The sequence below is a fragment of the Penicillium brevicompactum genome (assembly GCF_028827555.1).
Source record: "Penicillium brevicompactum strain IBT 35665 chromosome Unknown utg000003l_segment0_segment0, whole genome shotgun sequence".
NCBI lineage: Eukaryota > Fungi > Ascomycota > Eurotiomycetes > Eurotiales > Aspergillaceae > Penicillium > Penicillium brevicompactum.
In genome coordinates, this window is record NW_026623206.1 from 1,885,812 (window position 1) to 1,902,836 (window position 17,025).

The window sequence follows — 17,025 nt, forward strand, 5'->3', positions numbered from 1 at the left end:
GAACCTCAATTTTCCACTGAGACTCAACCCTTGTTTACAAAGAAACGATCACATAGTCCATCTTCTCCGGTGTAGTTCAGACCGAGACCACCCATTAGGAAAATCTAGAAGTTCCTCAATGCAGCCCCACCACCCTATCGGCCCTGATTCCACTTGAGACCGGTACAGCAATACAAGGTAAAGGTGCTCGGAGAAATTCCCAAGCGGACTCGTACGAGCCCGAATATGAAAACGTGTGTGGTGTGAAGTGGTACTCGACGGTTAATATCCTCCGCGTTCGGGAAAACAAAATCCGGACCTAGCAGTGTGGTATGAGAGATGCCGATCCAAGGGCTCCCCACGATTTGGGTCACCGAGACTTTTCTTATCGACTTGCGTGATTGCTGGAAGACACGGAGGACACTCGTCCCTACGGAGTACTTGTACAAGAACTCCGATATAGGCTCGGTATTTTATGAACGGCTTTCGGTACGGCTTCCGCGTGGACTCGGTGCTGCTGAAGCAGTCAATTTAGCAATAAACTTAGTGGAGATGTCACCTCGCTCTGGTCTGCAACCTTCAAGGTGGCTTTCTATCTCACCCAAGTACGCTGCTCCACTCTAATACAAGTAAATTGTACACAATCTGTACAGTCTGTGCAGGCTGACCGCAAAGCTCTTAATTCTACGGAGTTTGGTGTAGTTAATACCTTATTAGGTCGGCTCCACCGGATGAATTCAGCCTGTTTGGAGCAATGTGGTCCGCCCCTATAAAGTACAGAGCACACTTATCAGATGACCTGCCCTCATTTTTTCTATCTGAACCGAAGAGGCCGAAATGTTCGTATTGGACTGAATTGGACTGGCTCAAACTTGCATTAGCATCGATTTCCCCTCGAACATCCCGGACAGTATCCCCGATGTGATAAGCGAGTCAGCAAGATAGGATCTATGAGGGGTCACAATTAAACAAGCGTGACCCTCTCAGCGTCTAAGTCTCAATGTGTAACGTGGTAAGATGACCGTAGGGGGGAGGTCGGGGTTAAGAAGGGATATAAGGTCGGCATTTGGGGCAAGATCAAAGCCAATGGCTAGAAGCAGGGCCTAAAATAAGAAAAAAAGAATAAAACAGTATCGTCATCGTGGGTGATTAATACCTTGAAGTCATGAAAATAAAATACATACAATAAGCCCCACCAAGAGCTGTGAGTCCTGTTAAAGTACTTACTCCGCCGCGGATCCTGTTCAACCTTTCTCTTCCCTCTCCAAATTCTTTCATTTTTTGTACAGCACAGCATGTCTAACGTGATCACTCAGAACGATGAGCGTGGAAGCGCAGGGTAAGTTATTCCCCTGGTCCAATCCAGGTGACATCACTTCCCCCCTCCGGCGGATAGCCGGATCCCAACCTCAACATATCCCAATTTCTGCTCTGAGGACATTGCCTATATCTTGACTGCCATCAATTTCCCACGGACCCTACTATAAACCTTTGTTAGGTCTCAATAGGCGTGTCCAGGCTTTTCGCAGCCCAGAGAGAGCTTCCCTCGCAACCCCTCCATTACCCGCGCCGAACGCAAATCTTTTTTATCGAACGAAACACTAACAATGGATATTGCGTTCAGCACCATCGAACTTAAGGATGATACCATCATCGTCGTGCTAGGCGCCTCTGGCGATCTGGCCAAGAAGAAGACTGTTCGTGCCCCGCCTTCCTGGATACCCATGACTCCTACTAACAATCTGGCAGTTCCCCGCACTATTCGGTCTCGTATGTGTGCAACCTACGAACTCAGCCAGCTCCAATCGACTGACCATGTCCTCCAGTTCCGTAACAAGTTCCTCCCCAAGGATATTCAGATTGTCGGATATGCGCGCACGAAGATGGACCACGATGAATACCTGAAGCGCGTTCGCTCTTACATCAAGGTTCCCACAAAGGAGATTGAGGAGCAATTAGACCAGTTCTGCAACATGTGCACCTACGTTTCCGGCCAATACGACCAGGATGACTCCTTCATCAACCTCAACAAGCACCTCGAGAAGATCGAGCAGGGTCGCCAAGGAAAGGAGCAGAACCGTGTCTTCTACATGGCTCTGCCCCCTAGCGTTTTCATTACCGTCTCCGAGCAGTTGAAGCGCAACTGCTACCCCAAGAGCGGCCTTGCCCGTATTATTGTGAGTCGGTATTCTGACTCCCACGGATGCCTGTGTTAATCAAAATTGTCTGCAATAGGTCGAGAAGCCCTTCGGTAAGGACCTTCAGAGCTCGCGCGACCTGCAGAAGGCTCTGGACCCCAACTGGAAGGAAGAGGAGATCTTCCGTATCGACCACTACCTCGGTAAGGAGATGGTTAAGAACATTTTGATCCTGCGATTCGGAAACGAGTTCTTCAACGCTACATGGAACCGTCACCACATCGACAACGTTCAGGTATGTGACATCCGATTTCAGATCTGTGTAGATATCTGATACTGTGCGACAGATTACATTCAAGGAGCCTTTCGGCACCGAGGGTCGTGGTGGTTACTTCGATGAGTTCGGCATCATCCGTGATGTCATGCAGAACCGTATGTCCATTCCAATTCCACCGTCAAATGCATTACTGACACCCCGAAGACCTTCTGCAGGTCCTTACATTGCTCGCCATGGAGCGTCCCATCTCCTTCTCTTCCGAGGACATCCGTGACGAGAAGGTCCGTGTTCTCCGCGCGATGGGTGCCATCGAGCCCAAGAACGTCATCATCGGTCAGTACGGTCGCTCCCTCGACGGCAGCAAGCCCGGATACCTTGAGGACGACACCGTGCCCAAGGACTCCCGCTGCCCCACTTTCTGCGCGCTGGTTGCCTACATTAAGAACGAGCGCTGGGACGGCGTTCCCTTCATCCTCAAGGCTGGTAAGGCTCTGAACGAGCAGAAGACCGAGGTTCGCATCCAGTTCAAGGACGTCACCTCCGGTATCTTCAAGGACATTCCCCGCAACGAGCTTGTCATCCGTGTCCAGCCCAACGAGTCCGTCTACATCAAGATGAACTCCAAGCTGCCCGGTCTGTCCATGCAGACGGTGGTTACCGAGCTGGACTTGACTTACCGCCGCCGCTTCTCCGACCTCAAGATCCCCGAGGCTTACGAGTCTTTGATCTTGGACGCCTTCAAGGGCGACCACTCCAACTTCGTCCGTGATGACGAGTTGGATGCCAGCTGGCGCATCTTCACTCCCCTCCTGCACTACTTGGATGATAACAAGGAGATCATCCCCATGGAATACCCCTACGGTAAGTCTACCCCGCAGACGTTTGGCGTGACATAGCTAATTCTTCTCTTCAGGCTCCCGTGGACCCGCTGTCCTCGATGACTTTACCGCCTCATACGGCTACAAGTTCAGTGACGCCGCTGGCTACCAGTGGCCCGTCACGACCTCGGCCCCCAACCGGCTGTAAAACACCAGCGTGTAGCTGTTTCACGACGATTATGGGAAGCGGATGGGTCACGAAGAAATTAAAAACTCTTTTTCAGATTTTTGTTGGACCAGACAGGAGTCGCGTCATATTGTGATACTTAGGTTTGGCTGCAATCGGACTTGAGGATGCGAATGAAAGATACTATGTTCTTATCTCGGCTGTATTTGTCTTTGGCAATGATTATTCCACGCAATATTCTAGTACACGCATCGTCCGTGGCAAAAAATACCCCTGTACAAGAAACTCGTAGGCGTGGCGCCTCAGCCGTCCCGTGTGTTCTATATTTGGCGATTTGACTGATTATGTCATTGTACCTGAGAGTCCCTGGATTGAATTCCAACGCTGCAAACAGACGCATGCCAGTGGAAAACAAATCCGCCAAATAATAACACAATTGACACCCTGTCAGACCCTGTCAAATTAGCCGGATCGGCAGATGGCGAGAGGCTGGCGGGACTCAATTAATAAATCGATAAGGCCGGGGGCCCGCATGGAGGCGCTCAGGCCAGTGGGTTTCTTCTCCTAGCCTTCTTTCTCTCACCCTCTTCCTCTCTTTCGTCCCTCACTCTCGAAGCTCTTTCTCTCCGCCAATTCATACCGGGTACTCGTCTCCAAATCAATACTTGATTCAACAATCCAACCCCCTCAACTCCCGAACCGAACCCGGGCCAACCGAACCCGCCAAGCTCAGCTCTGCGCAGAGCACGCGACACAATTCCCCGAACCCTGAAATAATCCCCGGCCCGTTTTTTTTCCCATCCCGGAACCCACCACAACCCCGAATCACTGTCGCTGGCACACCCGGAACAGCCACTTCGGCCATAAGCGCATGATCGCACAGGATGCCGCAGGCTGCGAGGTGGGCGGGGACGCCTTCTATCAAGGGTCGGAATGAGTCGACTCGCATGGCGCTGTTGACTTTTAGTTTGGTGGGATTGCAGTGCGTATGCTGAGTATCGGTGGGGATGTACGTTTGCTGATCTGTCACATCTAGGTTCACGTGGGGTACTGAGATGACATGTAAGGATATGGAAGAAGCCGTGGGGAGATGAAGTGGTTGCTAATCTTGGATAGACTGTACGCCGTATCTTCTACAGCTTGGGTTGACGAAATCCAAGACTTCGCTGGTGTGGATTGCTGGGCCGTTGTCTGGACTCATTATACAACCGTTGATTGGTGTGATTGCTGATCGGTCACGGTCGAAATGGGGTCGTCGAAGACCCTTTATGATTTTCGGATCTTTTGTTGTTGCGTTCTGTCTGCTTGTCTTGGGCTGGACGGCGGAGATTGTTGGGTTGTTTGTTAAGGACCCGGAAAAAGTATGGAACTTCGGATTTTGCAGATGCAGGATGCTAACAATTGTCTAGGCTAAGAATGGCACAATCGCGCTAGCGGTGTTGAGTATCTATGCAGTGGATTTCTCGATCAATGTTGGTAGGTGATTTGTGGGCGAGGCTGATATTTGAAGCCTGGTTACTTACAATGTTTTAGTGCAAGCATGTTGTCGCAGTCTGATTGTGGATACGCTACCTATTCCATCGCAGCAAGCTGGGTCCGCATGGGGTATGGTTCTTCCCCGTATGTCTCAGTCCTAAACACACCCTAACTGATTTAAAGCCGGCAGAATGTGCGCCATTGGCCAGCTCTTTGCTTATGTGGTCGGATCTATTGATACCGTTAGCATATTTGGTACTATCATTGGAGACACGCAATTCAAACAGATGACCGTGATTGCCGCCTTTTCGCTGGTAATGGCCGTGGCAATCACCTCATACTCGGTGAAGGAGCGGGTTCTCATCACTGCGAGGTTAGTGAATGTTGCGATGAATACATGAGTGTCAGACTAATCGTTTTGAAAAGGGATGGAAGCGCCGGTGCTATCCAAGTTCTCTCTCAACTGTTCAAAACTACGTTCGATCTGCCGCCTCGAATTCAAGCTATTTGCTGGGCCCAATTCTGGGCTTGGATTGGTATGGTGAATTGCATCAATTGTTGGGAACTGAAAGCTGATCAAACATAGGCTGGTTTCCCTTCCTCTTCTATAGTACCACTTGGGTCGGTGAGACCTATTTCCGTTACGAAGTTCCGAAAGACGACATGGCCAAAGCAACAGACATGCTTGGCGAGGTTGGTCGCGTGGGAAGTCTGTCCTTGACAGTCTTCTCTTCTATCACCTTCCTCAGTTCCGTACTCCTACCTTTCTGTATCCAACCACCAGATTCTAAGAAAACGCGATTCACTCCGCGTCCTCCCCCAGGTGTTGCCGCCGTTTTGAAGGCGGTCACCTCTGTCCGTCCAGATCTCCAAACGGCCTGGTTGATCTCACAGATCATGTTCGCGGCAACGATGATCTTCGCGCCGCTCGCCCACTCCCGAGCTTTCGCGACCTTCCTCGTAGCAGTCTGCGGTATCCCCTGGGCAATCAGCGGCTGGGCCCCATTCGCCTTCATGGGTGTGGAGATCAACAAGCTGACAACGGGCGGTTATTCGCCCGTGGTACCAGCTTCGAGGTCTGATGTCACCATGATCACCTCGGCCAGTCTGCGCAACAACGCCGCCGACACCGAGCTGGACGTCCTCCGACTCAACCACCACGACTCTTTCGACAGTGATACCGACGAAGAAGATCCTTCCTCCAATATCCCGTCAACGGGTGAGCTGGCCGGTATCTATCTCGGTGTCCTGAACGTTTACACGACCCTCCCGCAATTCGTGGGTACATTCATCAGCTGGATCGTCTTCAGCATCCTTGAACCCGGCGTCGAGCCGTCGGACAAAAACAAGCCCGAGGCGCAATGGATGAACCTCGACAAGGATAGACCTAATGCTATTGCAATCTGCCTTTTCATCGGTGCAATTAGTGCCCTTATCGCGGCCGAAGCTACCCGCCGACTGCGCTATATTCTATGAGCACGCAGTCCGCAATTACGATTCTTGTCACGACAGCTATTGATTTCTGCTCGATACCCGATACATCCTTGACCAGAGACCTTGTACATAACCAATGTACAGCTCAAAAAGCACATGTACATAACTACAATTAATTCTAATCGGAGACTTCTTATCATTCGGTATGACATCATCCCGCTAATAGACCATCGAGATCTGCGCAGAAGAAAAGAGAGACATTCTTCGAGTATTCTAATTGGTCCAAGTGAGACAACCTCTTGCAGAGTTAAGTTTGGTGGGGTCAGTGACGAGAGAGTGATATATGATGCTGATCGCCCCTAACACACCGCATGCGGAGGGGCAACGTATAAATATGAGCTCAGACCGCCCCTCCCGAAGCTCTTTCAACATCTAATACTACATCCAATTCCTGCAATATACCCAATTCTCATCCATCAAAATGACTCCCAAGGTCCTCGTCGTTCTCACCTCCCACGACAAGCTCGGTAACACCGGCAAACCTTCCGGCTGGTATCTGGTATGTCCAACCCACCTCAACTATAAAATCATTTGAAGTAGAGTTACTCACAAAATCCCAGCCTGAATTCGCCCACCCCCATGAAATCCTCCACAACAAGGTCTCCCTGACCATCGCCTCGCCCAAGGGCGGCGAAGCCCCGCTCGACCCTTCCTCCGTGAAGATGTTCGAAGCAGACCCCACATCCCAGACCTTCCTGAAGGAACAGAAGGCCCTCTGGACAAACACCCACAAGCTCTCAGACATTGTCCCTCGCGCAGCTGAGTTCGACGCCATCTTCTACGTCGGCGGTCACGGACGTACGTTGCCTCCCCTCCAATCCCAATCCTAATCCCAACCACTAGAACCCGTACTAACAATCCCAGCCATGTTCGACCTGACCACCGACCCCGTCTCCTTGGCCCTAATTCAGACTTTCGCTGCAGCCAACAAGCCCGTTGCGGCTGTCTGTCACGGACCCTGCGTTCTGTTGAACGCAACTGCTCCTTCCGGCGTTCCTCTCATTTCCGGTGCGACTGTCACCGGATTCTCGAACGAGGAGGAGGATGCCGTTCAGCTTTCTTCTGCTATGCCTTTCATGCTGGAGACTGAACTTGGTCGTGTCTCTGGTGGCAAGTATGTGAAGGCTGCTGAGGCGTGGGGTGAGAAGGTTGTCATTGATAAGACGACGACTGGCTCTGTGCTGATTACCGGTCAGAACCCTTCTTCTTCTGCCGGTGTTGGTAAGGCTATCCTTGAGGTTCTGGGATTGTAAATAATTTAAAAGATACCGAGCTTAATTTACTTTATGAATTCTGGACTTGAAGAGTAATGAATTTTGCTTATGCAGGGTGGTATCTAGAATTGGCTCAGCAGTTGTCATTAATCGAGGTTGGTACAGTGTAGTTTCGTGAGTATTGGACCTTCCAGTGCTTGAGAATCCACTCTGGAGCCTGACCAATTTGTATGCAGTAACCATGGAATCTTTACTGTCTTCTTTGCTGTCTTCTTTGCTGTCTTCTGTGCTGTCTTTCTTGCCGTCTTTCTAACAGTCTTTTTTAATGTGTTTCAAAATATCATTCGGGCAGTATCAAAAATGTATCTGAGATCGAAGTGCTTGGGGTTGAACGCGTTTGTAACCCCACTCCTATTCATTGCCGGATTTGGCGTTAAAGGCTGGTAAGGGCTCTCTGTAAGGATGTCAATTATGAAACTAGCTGTAGGAGGTCACCATGATCAGGCGGCCGAATCCGGCGGCGTCGCCACAAATGGTATCTGTACCTCCTTTGAGAACAGGTCTATAGTAACCTTCTACATGACTTCGTTAAGATATTTCCTAGAAAATCAATGTACGTTCCAGATCTTGTTTGCAATGATTAGGCAGTTCATATTTGAGCGATTCAAATCAATATTAGCAAAAGGGGAATAGAGCAAAGTCACAAAAGGTTTCAAAAAGTGAAAAAGAATGGTAAACACCCAGACCAGGGGGCCAACAAAAGATATCTGACCAGATGACACTGGAGAAATGTCAACTTGTGACGAAAAAAGGTAAGAACAGTCAACCATTTGAAAAACCCACTGGTCGTGCATCGTTCGATCTGTACAGTCTCAGGGACTCTCCAGACGAATGTAGCAAGGCACGACCAATGGCGGTCGTAAGAAGGGTATATGATTAACAATGAATAAATCTTGGATCATCAGCAATGAATAAATGGTACGAGACACGATTAGGGCCTCTGTCCATCATCCGCGTTAGTGGCAGTCAACTCAGCGACACGGGCTTTGATACGAGCGACGCGAGACTCGATGGCTGGAATATTGTTAGTAATGCGCTCCTCAATGGGATGGAATGGTAGGTTTAAACTTACTCTCTTCGCCGCTGGTATCGCCCTCGTCAGTGCGCTCAGACTGGCTGGTACGGGTGGTAGTCTCGGTCTCCGGCTCGGTCTCCGGCTCACGCTCGGACTGGTGCTCGGGTTCGTGGTGTCCGTTAGCAGCGCGGGAGCGCTCAGCTGCTGCTTCGCGGATCGCCTTCCACCTGTCATGTTGCGGGCCGGTGGACTCGGGTGAAGTTGCGCTGCCGGGCTGGACGCCGTGGTCGTGACCGTTGGTGTTGCCGTTGGTTGGGGTTTGCGGGAGCTCGGTCTTCTCTGTTGACTTGCGGATAGGAGAGTCAGGGGCGAAGGCTGGCTGGTCGGTCAGAGGGCCTTGGTCGAATTTGGAGAACTCTTGGTCGGCGGCGTCGCGCTCGAGTGTATCGATGCGGGAAAGAGCATCGCATTCGATCGCGCGTCTAGTTCTAGGGGGCGCTCCGTTCTCCTCTTGCGAGGATGAGGGCTGCTTTGGGGTTGGGGGGTCGGCGGCGGGTTCGCGCTGCTCGACTTGCTCGGCTTGCTGCGGGGTGGAGGGCTTCTTAGGCTCCGTAGTCACGGGCTCGACGGCAACAGCGGCTTCCTTGGGAAGGGGCTTCTTCTTTACCGGGGTGGACTCCTGGGCTGCTTTGTGCTTGGCCTCGAGGGCTGCACGGGCTGCTGCCACATTAGAGATCTTTTCGGTACCGATGTTCTTCATGGGAGGTTGCTGCTGGTCGGGCTTCTTCTTGGTGCCGAACATGCTCTTGAAGGTGGAATTGCCATTCTTCTTCTTGAGCTTCTTTGCCTCGTCCACTGATTCACGACGTTCCGCCGGTTTTTCAACAACGGCAGGCTTGGCGGGCGCCTGGGCCTCTTCAGGAGTGGTCACCTTGACGGCCTTCTTGGGCTGCGGCTCGGGAGAGGGCGGGAGGGGAGCAGCAATGGCGGCAGCAGGTGCTTCCTTGGGAGGTGGCGCTGGAACGTCCTCGGTGGTTTTAGTCGCCGGTGCAGAGGGCGTGCTGGGCTTTTCTTCTGTTTCCTCCGGTTGGGTTTCCACTTCATCAGTGACATCCTCGGCGGCACCAGTACCAGCGCGGTTGTCCTTGAGATATGCTGCGCGGAAAGCACCCTTGTCGTAGTTTTTAGTCCACTTCATGGCCTGGGAAGCCTCGTTGACGATAGCAGGCTGCAGGGTCATCACTGAGTTGGTCTTAGAATAACGCTCGGTCTTGGGATCGAAATGATTCTGGTTTGCCTCTGCTTCCTGCTCGCGATGCTTCTGCTGCAGAGCAGCCGCTGCAGCCTGGATACGCTTGTGCTGATCGGGGCCAATGCTGGTCTTGCTCTGCGAGCCAGGGTTGTTGGGTCTCTTGTACGACTCTTCAATCGGAGAGACCTTCTTGGCAGAAGACTTGCGGCGACTGAGCTTGCCCTTCCGGCTACCAAAGCTGAAGAATTTCTTCTTTTCAACAATCTGGGCACCGGCCTCGGGCTCTGGAGCAGCACCCTTGACCTGCTCCTCAAGGACCAGCCACTTGGTGTCACGAATGACGGTCTCGAGAAGGGCGCATCGGCCGAACACTGCCTTGCGGGCAGAGGGCTCATCGCCTGACAGACTGCTAATCCACACCCACCAGAACGAGTCGTCCATGTCGAGAGTATTGATGCTGGCCAACTCTGCCGGCTCAAGGGCGGGCTCATCATTCAAAGAGCGCTTGTGAGACTGAGAGCTTTGTCCGCGGGCGGTTGCAATTGGAGGAAGAACCTTATCAGGAGGCAGAAGCAAAGGGCTCACATGGCTCTTGAGGTTGTTCTCATCGGCAAATCCAGAGGACATGAAGTCTGCCCACGAGGGGGTGGTAGGGCGGCCGAGATCACCAGTTCCAGACTTGGGCACATTGCTCAATCCACCGGCAGATCCACTCTTCCTTGATGGTGGGGCCAGTGTTTCCTTAGGGTCTTCCTCGTCGGAGTCAATCGAGCCACCAAATCCAATGTCTTCGAATCGGGACCAGGATGCGTCGCGCAAGCTGGTAGACTGCTTGGTGCTCGAGACACTGGACTCGTTCGCGGAGGAGATACACTGGAGAACGCGGAGACATTCATCAGTCAATGCGCTAATGGGATCATCGTAGTTGGCAAACTCCTGCAGGTGCCAGTCGTCGTCGCGGTATTCAAAGTTCTTGGCGCGTCGTAAGAGTGAAAATGGTGTCGGCGAGACATTCTCCACAATCATGACCACCTTTGTAGTCGTCACTTGTAGCAAAGTCGGGGTTTCCGGGGGTATTCGGTTGCTTCAACCAGAGTTTGAAGAGAAATTGGCAGCGAGGAAATGCCGCTCACACCGCGTGGGACATCTGGAGACAGGGAACGGAGATAGGCGAAGAACAGGTGGCTCGTCGCGTCGGCGGCACTAGATATTGACCGTTAGAATGACATTTCGAGCTGGAGGAAAGGGTACGCATACGCAGCCCAGCTCTTGTAGGCAGCTTCGAAGCCGCCGCCGGTATCGCTGTGCTCGAAAGCCCACCATCCGGCATATCGAGAAAGCTTGCGTCCTCCCAGTCCATTGGACTTTCCATGCGCCGCAATGGCAGCCAAAAGGTCGAAGAAGTCGAAGATGATACTGGTTCGGGCGTCGGAGTCGCCACCGATGGGGATGAAGGTTGAGAAGGCGTCACGGGCCATATCCGAATCTAATACACCATCAGCGCGTGTGTTTCCCCGCATTCCATTTTCCCATCCGCGTACCGTGTTCACCCATCTTGAAGGTCTCATATGCTTCCCAAGTGACGACACCACCGGGAAGTCTACTCCAGCACCACTTCATCACCCCGCAGAGGACCTAATTCCACACAATGCCATTAGTGCTTGATCCCTGAACCGCATGATTGGCGCCTCACCATCGGCTCAGTAAGCCGGAGCTCCTGTACCAAGGCATCCCCGTTCACGGGCGAGCCCTTATCGAACGATTGATTGAAGTAGTTGCGAATGAACGTGCGAGCCGCACTCGGGTCGGAGCTAGGACGGAACGGTAGGAGGAGGAATGGCGTATCGAGAGCTACACGGACGAATGATCAGCGGTCCGAAGACTATGTGCCAGGATTCCGGTCTGGATGTCAATGCAGCACGCACCTCGGGCCTTGAGTTCATGCACACAGCCTCGCACCAGGTCTTGCACTTCCTCTGGCGCGACCTCTGTCCGCTGCCAGGCATCGGTCCATTTGGGTTTGGCGGGCGAGGTGTCGACTATGGTGGTGGGGTGGGCCTGTTTCTTCACACTAGAGTCTTTGCCCCTGAAGACTCGTGAAAAGAAGGACATTTTGACGGAAATGCGACCGTGAATTGGCTTTGCGCGTCAGGAATCGGACTGTGGGGGAAGATCGAGGGGGTCCGCTTTTTTTTTTTTTCTGCTGTTCGTCAACACAAGATTAGCTGGAGATTTCCGACAATTGCTGGACGTCAGACTGACTGCTAGACTTTGCACCGTCTGTTATCCTGGGTGTGCTGCAACCTTGAATCAGGCTGGTCTTTTCTCTTTAGATTCTAGCAGGGGTTAAAACAACAACATCAAGACCCTCCAAAAATAAAAAAAAATAAACCAAAATTCTTCAGGAGTAGCCGATGAGAATTGACAGTCTGTGCTTCTCACTAGAGCAAAAGCCACCAGTACCTTGGAAGCCCCAGAAGCGAAAAGGAAAGAGAAAGGACAAACGAACGTTGGGTGAAGAAGAAAAGAAGCTCAGGGGTAAACGAGACTAACGTACCCGCGACTCAGTTAGATCCCACACAAGTGTGTACCAGGCTCCTTAAATTTGAGGGTAAAAGGGTAGAATTAAGAGGATATGGATGATGCTGGCGATCATCATCTCCGATCTTTGGTTCAGATACGGAGTAGATTTATATCTCCCGAGTCTTTTCAGCTGCCTGACCTTACTAAGTGGACTTTTTTATTTTGCATCTGTCAGACACGTCCGACGTGTCAAGCCCATTTTAACGTGTCAAATGAGAGAGTCTGTGGCCTCCGACGATCACGACTGGTCAAACGGCTGTGCCGCACTAGAATTAAAACGGTTAAGTATGAGGTACTGAAACGCTAACCGCTCTAGATTTGGGGCTAGAGGACTTGGAGATCTGGTTACTTAAAGTCGGGCTAGCCATAGTAAGGCATTGCATACGGATCACTCCGTATATTAGGAGCTTATCTTTAAATTAATTAGACATCGGCCTAAATCTGTCTTCCGTACGGAGTAACTAGGGGTCCTCTTTGTTTTTCGTGACAAAAGTACGGAGTACCCGTGGACAGGGAAAAGACTCCGATCTGATATGTAAACAAAAGAACCTTGGAACGTCCAGTCAGATGGGCCCGCCTTGCTTGGTGTGAAATCTCTGCCTATATACTCCATACTCATTACTTCGTATAGCTCTATATGTTCATATAAACTTTAACCTTGCAGTGCAATAAAGTACAGACAATTAAGACTGCATGGATTGTATGAAAATGGTAACGAAGTTGCCGGTAACATTCGGGTTGAGATGCTCCCGCGTTTAGGTGGGGCCCGATCAACCGTATCAACTTCTGCATCTCCGATATACTCAGCCCTTCTGGGTGTTGATTACGGAGTACTACTTACTACATCTATACTTCCTCTGCTATAAACAAGGTGTTTTAATTTTGAGTGTGGGAGTTCCAAGGTTGATATTAGCACTGCTTACACTCTATCGTGGCAGTTGGCTTCAAATGACACTTTTATCAAACTATAGCGGCCCAACTTCTGTCATTTAGCATATCAAACATCAGGCTCCAACGCAAAACAATAGCGCCAAATATGCTCGATGTTATTCGAACCTTCGGTAGGCTGTTTGAGCCTCTGTGCGGTATATCATATCCCTCGGATCAAACTCCCGCAATGATAGACCAGGAAGCAACCTTGAAATTTGTCAAAAAAATGACATCGAATACGGCAACCGAGCAGCCAAGAGCTCACCAATGCTTACTCCAAGGTTTCAAACGTGATGGTGCAGCACCTTGGCCGATTTCGGCGGAATGAACTGTGAGGCGCCCATTGTCACGGATGTATACTTCACAGCCACTTTCGACCATGAAAGTGAGACCTGACGTGCACCACCACAATTTTAGCCTTGAGTAGGATCTTCTCAGTCCAGTATCTATCGGCTAAAAGAAAAGTAGGCGTGAGAGTGGATGCCCTAAGGCTGCTGTGGGCGCTGTGATGACCTTGGAATCGGGTTGCTGGTTTTCCTTCGGCAGAATGTAAGAACAGCCTTGGAACATTATTGCAAGAGGATCCATGGATTGCGCCTAAGAGAGCTGTCGGGATCCACTCCGTAACACTGCCTATGTTCTTGAAATGAGCTGCATGCATGAAGCTAGCTGGGGTTTAAGACTCGCGTTACAAATTACCCGGAGGACCAGTAGATGCAACGAACAAGGGGTGACAGCCCAATTTAACCAGCTATAAGATAAGCCAAGATTTTTACTCATCATTTTTCACAGTAGTGATCTTTCTGGGAACTTTGGTACTAGCCTTTTAGTACCAAAGGGAGCAATCATGCGGAGTGCCTTAGCGGGAAGCCAAGCTCTCACCTGGTATGGAGTACTACGCCACACAAGGTGTCAAATAATCATGTATAGAATAAGCCCCATGCCCATGGATTGTGATTGACGAGACTTGAGGAATAAGAACAGACTGTAAATTCTGGAAGGTAGGGGGAGAAGTTCATATTTTCCACAATCATGATATTTGCACTTATAGGAGACTCAAAGTGGAAGCAATGTGAATTCATCTTGCGATACTCCGTACTCTGCTGGATGCCGAAGTAGAACTGACACAACAGAGTGGCTAGTGAGCCAGTCCAGTCTATTGTGACAGTGACAAGCCACTGCATAAGCTAAAAATAGCAGCATCAAGACCCTTTCGCAGGGCGCTTAAAAAGCTGAGTCAGCTCGGCCACCGGCCACCCTGCAAATCCTCTCCTCGATCCTAAATTTAGCAACATCCTTTGCAGCATCGTTCTACGGTTCACTTTTTTTTACCTTTGTGTTGTTTTCCCTTTCTCGAACTCTTTCTCCTCGGGTTCACTATACTTTGAACTCCGAGGGGTCTCGTTTCTTTGGTTCTTTGCTGTCGCGTTGTCCAACCCCCGCTCGAGTACCCCATAGAGGTTTCATCACATTCAAAGACTCGGCCCATGGTTTCACGCTTTGTCGGTTCTGCGACTGCTGAAAGTATCGGCCCTTTGACACACCCGGCGCGGATACTATCGCCATCGCGTCGCCTTACAAATTGAAGAGAAAAACCTCGGTATTCCCGTAAATTGCTGCGAATTACGGTGTCTAGCCCGATCCCATCGATCCCACGTCGGCGCGCATATCTTGCGCTCGTAATTAATCATGGGTCGGAGAAAGATCGAGATCAAGGCCATCAAGGATGACCGCAACCGCTCCGTGTAAGTGAATTTTCCTGCTTCCCAGGAGGCCCGCGACTGACTGGCGCTTCGCATTTAGGACTTTCTTGAAGCGCAAGGGTGGTTTGTTCAAGAAGGCACATGAACTTGCTGTCCTCTGTTCCGTTGATGTCGCCGTGATTATTTTTGGCCAGAACAAGAAACTATACGAGTATTCATCATGCGATATGCACGACGCGCTTGGTCGCTACCAATATGTGAGTAGCAATTACGGCCCTTAGCTCATGCTTGAACATATTTATTATTGAAACCGAGTACTAATGTTGATTCCCTAGTTCGGACCTCCCCACGAGCACAAAGGACGGGAAGATTTTGCCAACAAGCGGGAGGATGATGATGAGGACGACGAGGTTTCACCAGCCCCCGAAGAAATCCAAGCTGTACAGACTCAGAGCCACCCCGCTTTACCCGCCCACCTTCAGAATACTCCCGCTTTCCAGCATATAAATCATGCACCGTCCGCGTCTCCCCCGATCCATCATGGCATGACCCTAACTCGCCATGGCACACCGGTATCCCAAGGCACCTCGCGCCCATCTTCAAGAAACCACATCCGTCGAGTCAGCTCCAATCTAGGTCCCCAGCAACATGGAACACCGCCGCCGCCACCCCCTGGTTCCCAAAATGGGAATTTTGGATACATGCCAAACCCGTCTATGTACAATCCGAACGTTCACGCAATGAATCAACAACCTCGACCCGGTCAATTCGCACACTACCCGCACCCATCGGGGCAACACCAAGGAACGCCTCCAATGCACCACGGTCTACCCCAGCAGATGCCACCTCAACACCAACCCCAGCAGCACTTCCAGCAACACCCACAGCAACACCCCCCATCAAGGCATGCCATCCGCGCCTCATCCGCAGGTGCAGCAGGTCTCACAGGCATATATGCATGAGCATGGAAGAGGCTCACTTCCCCCAGGATTCGCGCCTGATGGCCACCAAGATCGACACGGGTCTGAACAACCCCAGGAAGAGCCCTCGGGACTGAAGCCGGACCACAACCAATCGCCGCCCCAGATCAAGTCTTTGTCTAAATCCCGCAGTATATTCACGCCCATTGACGACCGAGGTTCTGTGCTCGCCCGCCATTTCGGCGCAGGGGCGCCCTCCTATGAGATGCCACACAATAACCACCCTCTCAAGGTGGAAGGACGGCCACAAGGCTCACCCGGTTTACAGTCCATACCAGTCAGAGCTGCCACAGAAGCTCCTAGGTCAGAATCGGAACCAAAACCATCACGGACCAATAGCGGGCCGTTACCACCAAAACGACCCCAATTGAAGGTGCAAATTCCTAGCGAACAATCCGATGGCGGTGGAAGTGCCACCGCCGATTCTTCGCGGGATTCTGCTGGGAACAAGACCTCGACACCTGCGAAAACCAGCGCGGAAAATAGTGGCTCGGGCGTGGTGCTACCCCCACCATCGCCGTCAGCAGGTGCAATACTAAGCGCGGGAGCCCAGGGGCCGCCGAACCCCTTTGCACGACCACCGCCCCCAGTTCCCGCAACCCGGAATGATTCCTATGGCAGCAACAGTGGCAATCCAGGCAATGGGAACAACTCGAATAATATCGAGACGCCCATATCAGCCCTACCAAGCCGCTTTGTATCCGACGCTCTCCTCCCATCGCCCTCCAGCTTCTTCCCTGAATGGGGCTTTGGTCGCTCCGGCCCAGACTCCAACATGCTGCCCAGTCCCCTCAATTTCCCGACCCCGGCAGTACAAAATGGCCCCGGCTTTTCTCGAGAAGACGATCAAGACAAGAAGAGAAAAAGCCCGGAGGGAGGGTCCGGAGGGGAAGGTGCAAATAAAAAACCAAAAACCTGA

At 51.5% G+C, this 17,025-nt stretch overlaps 5 protein-coding genes across 5 annotated transcripts; 4 read left to right on the forward strand and 1 right to left on the reverse strand.

The window, feature by feature from the left end:
* Positions 1-1,586: 1,586 nt before the first annotated feature.
* Positions 1,587-3,420, forward strand: N7506_004593 (glucose-6-phosphate dehydrogenase; the record flags this gene model as incomplete). Its single annotated transcript, XM_056953887.1, has 7 exons — positions 1,587-1,676; positions 1,729-1,749; positions 1,806-2,156; positions 2,215-2,412; positions 2,465-2,549; positions 2,599-3,255; positions 3,308-3,420. 7 exons carry the CDS (start codon positions 1,587-1,589, stop codon positions 3,418-3,420), a joined length of 1,515 nt encoding a protein of 504 aa, XP_056812776.1.
* Positions 3,421-4,283: 863 nt separating this feature from the next.
* Positions 4,284-6,351, forward strand: N7506_004594 (putative sucrose transporter; the record flags this gene model as incomplete). Its single annotated transcript, XM_056953888.1, has 8 exons — positions 4,284-4,381; positions 4,436-4,461; positions 4,516-4,760; positions 4,809-4,875; positions 4,933-5,004; positions 5,059-5,248; positions 5,302-5,411; positions 5,462-6,351. The coding sequence occupies 8 exons, from the start codon at positions 4,284-4,286 to the stop codon at positions 6,349-6,351; spliced, it is 1,698 nt and encodes a 565-aa protein (XP_056812777.1).
* Positions 6,352-6,790: 439 nt separating this feature from the next.
* Positions 6,791-7,622, forward strand: N7506_004595 (ThiJ/PfpI family protein; the record flags this gene model as incomplete). The annotated part of the gene is made up of 3 exons (XM_056953889.1): positions 6,791-6,868; positions 6,930-7,167; positions 7,234-7,622. 3 exons carry the CDS (start codon positions 6,791-6,793, stop codon positions 7,620-7,622), a joined length of 705 nt encoding a protein of 234 aa, XP_056812778.1.
* Positions 7,623-8,574: 952 nt separating this feature from the next.
* On the reverse strand, positions 8,575-12,022 carry N7506_004596 (DUF1708 domain-containing protein; the record flags this gene model as incomplete). Its single annotated transcript, XM_056953890.1, has 7 exons — positions 8,575-8,657; positions 8,716-10,942; positions 11,044-11,113; positions 11,168-11,396; positions 11,452-11,545; positions 11,604-11,761; positions 11,836-12,022. The coding sequence occupies 7 exons, from the start codon at positions 12,020-12,022 to the stop codon at positions 8,575-8,577; spliced, it is 3,048 nt and encodes a 1,015-aa protein (XP_056812779.1).
* A 3,090-nt stretch (positions 12,023-15,112) lies between these two features.
* Positions 15,113-17,025, forward strand: rlmA (SRF-type transcription factor RlmA; the record flags this gene model as incomplete). Its single annotated transcript, XM_056953891.1, has 4 exons — positions 15,113-15,168; positions 15,227-15,383; positions 15,462-16,056; positions 16,115-17,025. 4 exons carry the CDS (start codon positions 15,113-15,115, stop codon positions 17,023-17,025), a joined length of 1,719 nt encoding a protein of 572 aa, XP_056812780.1.